This window comes from Sphaeroforma arctica, assembly GCF_001186125.1.
Source record: "Sphaeroforma arctica JP610 unplaced genomic scaffold supercont1.108, whole genome shotgun sequence".
Lineage (NCBI taxonomy): Eukaryota > Ichthyosporea > Ichthyophonida > Sphaeroforma > Sphaeroforma arctica.
Window position 1 is genome coordinate 6,510 of NW_014040450.1, and position 9,982 is coordinate 16,491.

General features: G+C 40.3%; 2 protein-coding genes and 1 non-coding gene across 3 annotated transcripts in view; 2 read left to right on the forward strand and 1 right to left on the reverse strand.

The window, feature by feature from the left end:
• Positions 1–437: 437 nt before the first annotated feature.
• Positions 438–519, reverse strand: SARC_30047. The gene has a single exon. It is a non-coding gene; the product is annotated as a tRNA-Ser (tRNA).
• A 6,113-nt stretch (positions 520–6,632) lies between these two features.
• Positions 6,633–8,454, forward strand: SARC_02420 (hypothetical protein). The gene has a single exon (XM_014303813.1). The coding sequence runs from the start codon at positions 6,649–6,651 to the stop codon at positions 8,287–8,289; it is 1,641 nt and encodes a 546-aa protein (XP_014159288.1). The 5' UTR covers positions 6,633–6,648; the 3' UTR covers positions 8,290–8,454.
• A 670-nt stretch (positions 8,455–9,124) lies between these two features.
• SARC_02421 (hypothetical protein) overlaps positions 9,125–9,982 on the forward strand; it is a 2,668-nt gene continuing 1,810 nt past the window's right edge. The window contains exon 1 of the mRNA XM_014303814.1: positions 9,125–9,856. Within this exon, the coding sequence (XP_014159289.1) occupies positions 9,343–9,856 (514 nt within the window). The 5' untranslated portion in view covers positions 9,125–9,342. The remainder of the gene's footprint in view (positions 9,857–9,982) is intronic.

The following is a 9,982-nucleotide window of genomic DNA, read 5'->3' on the forward strand; positions in this document are numbered from 1 at the left end:
TGCGTGTGTGTATGTGAGAGAGAGAAGCGAACACGCAGTGGCGCGTAAAATCAGCGTTTTCATGTTAAAAAAGAAGTGGGTATATCATAGTCTCTAATCGAAATTTTGAAACGTTCAACCAGCGTGAGCTATGCTTAGTAGCATCCAAAGCACAATGTGCCCGGTATGGGTTTGTGATGTAAGCTAAAGCTTCTGCTTGCTTTCTGGTCACAATATCATCAATGTGTATTTGCAGTTCTATCTGGACGTATGTACAGTTAAAACAAACTGTCATTACATGTCACAGAACGATGAAATATAAATATGAGGATGCCTAGCAGTAAATACACATTCGTGGAATGGTGAAATGGTAAGCTCATATGTATTCATACGCTATAATCGATGTGGCGATGATCCGATGGTTGCATATATATTATATATAAAAATGTAAAAAAACACACACGGTGCGCGATTCGAACGCACGCGCCCAGAGGGCATTAGATTAGCAATCTAACGGAGTAACCACTTTCCTAACCGTGTTGAGATGAAGATATTTTATAAACAAGCTATTTATAACAACAATATATTTTATCCGACTACAGCTTGTCCACAAATATTAAATAGAAATATAGTCCACACCTACGCTACAGTGCATGCGACGTCGCCGATGCACAATGCCAGTACACAATTATACCAAAATATTAAACCAAGTACAATGCGGGGATACAAGTACGTTTTTTCGATCACATCTATGTTCTGAGCAACAATTCGTGTCGAGTCGCGATTTCAAATACGATGTGCATACAACGGTGGAGTGATTTTGAACTTCGGAAGCTAAAATATGTTCAATGCAAGTACACGGAGAAACCATATTCTTCTGTATTACTGTGGCGTATGCATTAACATGGGCTTGCGCCCTAAGCTCAGTATTGCCATGGGTGCAACAAGGTTGTGAAACTAGCACTTCAGTTGGCAAACAAAGCACCTCAATATTTCTCATAAGTCCCAGCACTACAGTGCCACTTAAGAAATAGTGTGGCGTGTATGTATAGAATTATAATATGCGCATTGTACTCACATGTCACATGTCGCACGCTGCAGTAGGTTCGATTGAGTTTTGATAAATTGCGCGCAATAACTTGGAATACTCAAGCTAGTGACATTCGATGGGAATTATATGGTCCGGTAACACATTGTGAAGGCTTGATTCCGTGCGGCCCCTCGTAGGTGAGTGACGAATTTCAGACTTCGTTACTTTTACAGTAAACCCATACGGAGTGGCCATCAACACTCAGGGGGCAAATGCGTCAAATAAAAGTATCAATTAGTCGAACAGTCTTAACCTCTTAAAGACGGCAGATTTAATCGTATCGTGGAGGTTGTGGCTATTAAAATTCTAATAGATATAAATAGAATTGGATCATTAAAAAAAATGAGTTGGAACGTCTGGCATAATACATCACTGTGGATATATCAGATATTGTTAAGGTGTGCGGTCATATCACGACTGAAAATATCCGATACGTAAATTTCTACACGTTGTATGAAAATATGTATGCAGATTCTATCAGAAGAAGGTTCCTTCACAATAATCGCACAACAAACAGTTAGTAGTTTGTTTGTGAGAATACTATGCGTCGAAGTATGATTTTGACTTCGTATCTCTATCTCGCCATTTCTATAGCATTAGATGCGACCGTGACAGATGTTGATGGTAAAATCGCAGGTGGAGATATTTACTTTATCGACAAAAGAACTTCTTGAAGCCGCAATAGTTCTCCTACATATTGTTCTCGGCTTGAATCGAGAAACAATAACGACAGAATGGTGCATGAGCTCTCAAGCCTTGTGTATGACAAAACTGGTGCGATATTTTCGCCCGACGGACTTAATCTGAATGCTTCTGAAACAGAAATGGAAGATGGCTTCTCTTAATTGGATGTAGTAGTAGAGCCTTATGTACGTCACGGAAGTATACATCAGTTATGAGTCTAACGGCAGAATGTCCTATAAAAAAAGGTCAGTAGGTTTAAAATCGCGTATATAGTTTATGTGCCGATGTCAAACATTTGCACTGGAATACTTAGTATACCACTATTCTTGACATACACTCTACATAGGTAATAAAATTGCCCATACACTGTACACATCGAATAAAACTTAACATTCGGAGCGCGATCAAGTTCGCTTTTAAAATACAACTTGGATCGATGCGCGTTGAGAAAAAATCGAGATGCATCAGTTTCGACTCTGTAAATTTTTTTACCGTTGCTTATCCGTAGATGCCAACTTACTTAGAGCCATAAATCTGCTGAGGAAACCCCAATGTGAACACCGGTACCAGAATTTAACTTTTAGACTTTATACAAGGTAAAAGTGCAGCCACACAAAGTGTAAAATCTAGCTTTTGAAGATTAAAAAGTATATTCCCACTTTCCCCCATAAAAAAATTGAAAATTTAGGCGTATAAAAAAGGAAATCATATTTTACATATGGCATAGCACAGCACATAAATTTTAGGTTGGTATTAGAGAACATACGACGTACACCCATGGTTAAATATCGCGGCGATATGTACGGCATTTAGTTCTATTTGATGTACACCGATGAAGCCTCCAGTGGACCCGACGACGCCACATCGGGACCGATATGTTCTGCAAAATGTTGTCACAACATGCATGACGTGTCCTTTGCCCAAATGTCGGCGTCGTTCACTGACCCGGCATAAATAATTAGAACTATGTGGATATATAGCCTACAATATAAACTTTACAAACTTTACAATACACTTTTTAAACCACCAGTTTTACTCTCTCTAGTAGAGAAAATAGAGATTTCTGTCACCAGGATTCATTTCACTGCTCGAAGAGTCGAAGTCGAGGAGTAATGTGTTATATATCGAATGTAAAATATAATACGTGAATTTAGCTGAAATATCAGTACGACTGCCGAGTGTCGACTGTACTCTACATTCACTGTACTGTGACTCAGAGAGTGCGCACACAGCACACTGTGCACAGTGAGCAGTGAGCACACATTGCGCGGTGCACCTGATGGCTGATACTGCGATGAATTTAAAAATAGTATTTACCGACTGCAGTGGCGGTATGTAAACATTTACTCTGCAGTCTGCACTCAGCAGTCTGTTTACAATTCTACACGGTGATCTCCCCTGCAGCAGTCCTCAAGGATGACAGGCTGACACTATACTTTCTATTATTTATTACTATTTTATTTACAGTGTCTAAAATAAAAAATGTGATCTCCCCTGCTCTGAGAATCCCCTGCTGCAGGTCTCAAGTGCCAAGGCGCAAGGCGCCAAGGCCTCAAGTCCTAATGACAGGCTACATAATATTTTTTTAAACTATATTTTTTTTATTTGCTAAAATAAAATAAAAACAATCTATGGGCAAACCAATCATGATACATCTCGTCATCTATTTGAAAAACAACCCAGATGATTATTGATTAATAGAATTTAGATCTGAAATATACTGATTGAAATAAATATTTCTATTTCTTCTTGTTGTTTGTTATTTTTTTATAATTTTTTTTTTTTCATTTTGTTTGTTTTTATTTTATTTTACACATCATAGCCTTCTAAATTGTCCTGTATTTTTACTATTTTATGAAAACAAAAAACCCCCCCCGGAATGAGATAAAAATCTAAATAAAATGAAATATTTCATACAGTCAAGCCTCTTTTTTTGTCCTAGGTCCGTTTCAGGCCAAGCTTTGGACACAAAAAGAGGAAGACACATATCAGGCAAGTAGAGTTTGGGACTTGAGTCAGTCCATATAGCTAGGTACATTCACAGGTACATTTTTCGTACATACGCGCATATCAAATGCTTCTTTTATTGAAACGTTCAAGCATCGGCTTTGATCTAATTCTTGGTACAATTGATGGCGTGTTGTTTGGCTCACTTGTTGGCGGTAAGTATTTATAACTTAGTAGGCAATATCCCTGACTACTATATCCCGCACCCGGAACAACACCACAGAATATGGAACGCTCGAACCCAACAAGCGAGGATTACTGCTATTCTTATGTATATTAAATCTCATTTATACGTTATTATGAAAACACATGCTAATCCACTTCTCTCTTGAGAGTATAACAGGCCACGAGTGAATTCACACAGTAGTATTCTTCTACAAAAGAACTGCAAATGTTTCGAGTCCCAGAGTATAAAAAATGGACATAAAAAGAGATAAATAATAAAAGACTAAAAAGGAGGTTTCCGTAATAGTGAGAGACTGAGAGAGTATTTAGGCTGTAAATAAATAAATAGAGCCAAAGAGTCCCAACACTCCAAGAGTGAATATGTAGTCACCCGCAGGCCGCAGGGTCATAAACGCTGTGATGCGTATTTTGTACGTGAATTGAGATTTCTGTCAAAATTGGAAATTTTGGACTATACTGGGGACTTTCAAATACATGCGGACATCCCCATACCTAGTGTACTAATGAAAACTAATTTTTTAAATCTTGAATCGTATTGGAAAAGAGAAGGATATACGACCTAGATCGTTCTGATGTCGTTAATTCGTACTGCAATCTTATACAAAATACTGATTTAGGACTACTACCACCGTCGTATATAACTGTGATTGCTTCTATGAAGTGTGGTGAGGAGAACGGGTCTAAAAAGTAAAACAGCGAAGCCTACCGAGCTCGGCTCTCACGGTCTTACCCCCTGCAGCCTGCAACCTGCGGGGAGTCATGTTTACAACAAGTTATATATTTCTGAAAAACTCCCGCTGCCGCCAAATTTCATATTTGAAATTTTGGGTTTTTTGAGTTTTTTGTTTATTTTTATAAAAAAAATATAGAAAACTAAACAACCCAAATTGAAAAGACAACTCTGGGAACTCGAGGGTCGAGATTCGATAGTATTTAGAGGACTATTTAGTATTTAGTGGACTATTTACATTAAATGCATCATTTATCTGAGGGCAGAAGAAAATGAAGAAGAAAATCACTGTCCCAGAGACCCAGATACCCAGCGACCCAGACTCCCAAGGCTCTATGTAGAGGGGCCAGAGGCTACATACTCTTGTAGTAGGCTCAGCCTCCAGCGCAGGGTCCCAGACTCCTAAAAGCGGAAGCCAGGAGCCAAACTGGCAGACTGGCAGACTGGCATACTCTTGCTGTGCACACAATACACAAGAGAGTACAGTACATTTACAACAAGAGACCACCTCCATCCTCCAGACTCCAGTCTCCACCCAGTCACCCACGCGGGCCCCAGCAGAGGTCGAGTCTGACGTAAAAATAATATTTTACAGCCGTACTCTCAGACAGGTCTCTACTCAACTAAATAGTCGCCCAGAGTCCCAGAGTACCAGACAGCCGGACACCCACCCTCCAGTGTTTAGTGAGGCCAAGTCCTTTGCAGTTTTACACACACACACACCCCAGGCCACAGCCCAGGCCCCGGGGGCAGGTAGCAGGGCCCACACCTTAGATGCGGGCGCGGCCCACGTCCCCGACTCCACGGGGCACTGCCCACAAGAGGCAACGGGTATTAAAAAAATCGTGTAAAAAAATATATAAAATAATACCCCATGTATGCATGCAGCTTGAAGCATGAATTCTGAAGTCACGATGTATTATTTTTTATACAATATGTACTGTTTCAAAAAAAAAACACAAGGCTAAAAATCACAGGGCTATAGCAAGACATAAAAAAATATCAAATGTGTGGGGCGTGCCGGCATGTGGGCAACGGCTGACAGGCGGTGGCTACAGCCTGAGGCCCTGAGGCCTGATCCCTGTAACAGCGAGACGCAGTGATTGTGAGTCTGTGACTCTGTGTCCCCTGTGAGTTGTTACTCGTGAGTTGTGACCGTGTATTGTCTTCTATTTAATTTTTCAAACAAAACCGTCGAGTGTTGAGTTGTTGTGACAGCTGTGAGCCACTGAGCTTGGGACGGCTCCGGCTGACGGTGTGACGGATGACAGCCTGACGCTCTCCTAGACTCCCACTCGGTTTCTGTTTACCTGCATGTTATTAAAATTTGTTTGGTTTTTTTACAATGAAAACGATACAAAATAAAGTATAAGCAACTCATTTTACTCTAATGATGCTCTTTTCTTTTTCTTTTAATATTAGGATTTCATGATTGGTGTGATTTATAAATGATCGAATAACGCTCAAACCGATCAAATCTGATTTTTTTTTTGTCAATCATGATAAATGTTTCTGAACCGTAATTCGCTGAAATCTTATAGTAGTTAGCATAGCCATAAAAGCCAAAAAGGTTCAATACTCTGAAATTGGAGTCATATTCGCTCGCAATGGCTATATATGGCTTCATAAAAGTTCATCAAAAGCCAAAGACTTTATATGAGTATAGACTCCAGTCTCCAGTGTATCATGCCCTTCAGCATTCCAATACTTTTCTTAGCACCCCGAAAATAAGATGTGTATTGTACTAAATACATATCAAATTGTCAATATTATCAATATGTACTATTTTTTTCTTCAATTTTGACTTCTTTCATAAAGAGCATGGATAAATTTTTATATTTTTTTATTATTTGTTAACCCCCAGGCAATAGTAGATAGACAATTGACTTAATTCTTTCTTTCGTTTTACGAGTATATATTTTCAACCTGCACGTTTCAAAAATCATATCACCATACGCAGTACAGCAGTAAGATGTCTACCAACAATCAACAAGTCGACAATGATAAACTCTCCGATATTCTGATATTATCCTCTCCGCCCACGGCAGTACAAACACCAGCCTCATTGAGTCCAAGAGACAACCAATATCAAAGAAGTAGGTCCCTATCAGTAAGAAACCCTGATGATACTCCTTATGATGAGTATCTACAAGACTACGACAGTGATGAAGCGGGGTCAAGAGCAAACAGTCCTACGCCATTACTAAGGTACGAAAGAAGGGTTGGAGCCCTATCGCCGTCCATCTCTATATCCAAAGTATCAGAAGTCGATAAATCAGTGTGCACGCTTAATGTTATAGAATCACAGGCGCCACTGACTGAGGATATATGGGGTAGCAGATTATGGCACAAATGTAAGTCGGCCCTCTCACCAAAGGATGTGAATGACAGTTCGAATAGTTCAAAATCCAAAGCATGGGGACATCGGTACATTCGTAAATTCTACACCGTGCCAGCAAAGTATAGTCCCTGGGTTTTACTGGCATATATTCTCATATGTGGCAGCGTACTATACAGTATGTTCTACTTCAATAATTACAATTCCAGTACTGAACTGGGTAAACCGCTCATCCTAAATGCAGACACACGGGGCAGTTTTATTGCCAGCGAGGCTGGTACCTTCAATCCTATCCGGTGTCCACCCTTTACAAGCACATACACAGGTGCGTGGTATGTCACAGGCACAACTGTATATCGCAGCGACTCCAGAGTGTGCATTGCAGCTGTGCACGCAGGAGTGATCAACGATGCCACGGGTGGATGTGCGCTATATCGGCAGCTTGATAGCTCAGCCTCCTCCTTCGATGGTACATTCTCCAATGGCATCCAGAGTGGCGACTCCACGACTTTCGATAGTACCCCATTCGAATTTCAGAAGTGTGTTTCTCCCTACGGCTGTGAGTACTGGGGGTTCACGATATTTTTGCCAGTGGCACTGGTAATGTTCCTTGGGCTTGTCCTGCTGCGCACAACGTCTGTTGTCTTATTCGCGTGCATGGCTGTTGTAGGATATTGGTACGTGATTTTGATCGGCCAACCCTTGTACGCGGTCAGCTTCGTACAAGAACGCCTAGGGTTGTTCCTGCCTTTCTTGACTGCTGTCTACGTCTTATGGACGTTCGGTGGAAATGCAGCTACACCGCCATCCACGCACATGATTGAAAGAGTGATACTGTATATATTACCATGCTGGGCCTTTTTCCACATGAACTACCTCACACTTGTGTTCCCTGATGAGGACATCTCGACTGGTGATTCGGCCTCGGATGGTGGTTCAGCGGTCACTTGGAATCCGATTTCAATCACTCTACTGGCAGTCGCATTACCTATCGTGATTATCCTTCTGTTTTACCTATGTCGTAGTATCTGGCGATCAGGAAATACAATTTACTACTTACTGGGATATACCGCGGTGGTAGTGTTAGTAGGTATCTTCTGGGCGCTAGTAAGCTCACAGTTCTACTTCCACCTGCACCACTATCAGGTGGCTTTAATTGTGTGGCCTTTAGCGACATTCAGTACACGACCCGCCGCTTTTACGCAAGCCATCATGCTTGGAGTCTTCGTCAATGGCGTTGCAAGGTGGGGGTGGGGGTCCACATTCACTGCTTGAATGGATAGCACGATGTAAGTGTAGACGACAATAATATATATGTATATAAATATATAAATACTGACATTTATGTACATATTCGGGAAGCAAAACCATATATTGGGCGAGCAACGTGAACAAAGCAACTTATGAACTGCTAACTAAACACAGCAAATAGTATGAATTCGTCTCTGTTGTGCTGTGAAGATTGAGTCCAATTTTTTTACTGTACCATGTTCCGGCGGGATTCTTTGTCCGCAACAAGTGCACTAAATAGCAGCCGATAAGTGTTTCAATGTATGTTCCATCATACACTGTGTTTAATTTAATTTGAAATTCCCTTAAGAGCTTGATATGCTCAGAGCCTTGGCAGCCACTTTTAGTAGTTTCAGTATGTATAGAATCTATAGAATCTATAAAATCTGAATGAATCTTCAAGTTAGCAGTGGAGTAGTGATTTATTATACGTACTGGAGTATTCTTATTGTATTTTAAGGTGTTTTAACACGATCCGCACACACATATATAGATTTTGATTGCTTTTTGAAAAATAATAAAGGAACACGCAGTTTTTAACATTTTTTTCAGTGTCTATATCCACGAGGTGAAATAAATATGCAACTGATTTGCAACATAAATACAGAGTTATTTTGAAAGTTTCACTGGTTTTCTTATAATATTTATGTACCCGGTTCTTGTCTGCAATGGAAGACGTCTTGTATTTATTTGAACCACAATGATGTAAATAATGAAGATTTAAAATTATTTATTGAAACTGAAGGCGCTTTTATAGTGATATATTTTTTTGGTTTTTCATGATATTTTTTGTTCAATTTTCACTTTTCACTTTTCAGAAGGCTATTTATTGTATCGTCACGTGAACTCGTGAAGTTGAAGGTCTGTCTGCCGTCTGGTGATGACTGGTGGCAGTAATTAGACAGTTGGCGGTGCTAATACTATGTAATATGCTGGTACAAATGCAGTGTATAAATACACTTTCATTTTTTAACATTCAACTGGCCTGCTAAGCCAGCACTATTTATACTAAATATATGCACTTCTACCTTGCTCGCCATGACGAGGATAGTAGAAGCACAAAAACTAAATGTAGAAGCAAGGACAACTGCAATCTCGTGGACAGGCGGGAAGGATTGCAATTTGTCCCTGCTACATGCGTGGAGAGAGCCATCGTTGCGTGTTACTGCATTAGTCGTGTTCAGACCCGAAGGAGCTGTGTTCAAAGCCCACCCTCTAAGCTTTATGCAAGCACAGGCTGACAGCTTACAACTGCCTCTCATACACGCAATGCTGCCGAAGGACCCCGCGTGTTACAAGCTAGCATACGCTGATACAATAAAAAAGCTACATGCCGATCATGGAATTGAAACCATAGTAACAGGCGATATGGACTTAGTTGGGGATCAGACACGTAACTTTATCACCGAGTGTGCTGAGATGGCTGAAATTGGCGTATGGTTGCCACTGTGGCAAGCTGGTCGGTTGAGATGTCTTGAAACACTGATTGCTGAAAAGTTCGAGGTTGTCTTCTCGTGTGTGAAGAGTCCTTGGTTCGATGGCAGATGGATTGGTATGCCCGTGAGTTTATATTTATTCGTATCCATACATGAACGTTGGTGGAGACTAATGAGTGCGGTTTTGGATATGTATGTATATATAATATTATATAATATATATAATATATTATATATATATA

Excerpts from the sequence above, each read along its gene's own strand:
- SARC_02420 (XM_014303813.1), top strand. The coding sequence starts at position 6,649 with ATGTCTACCAACAATCAACAAGTCGACAATGATAAACTCTCCGATATT.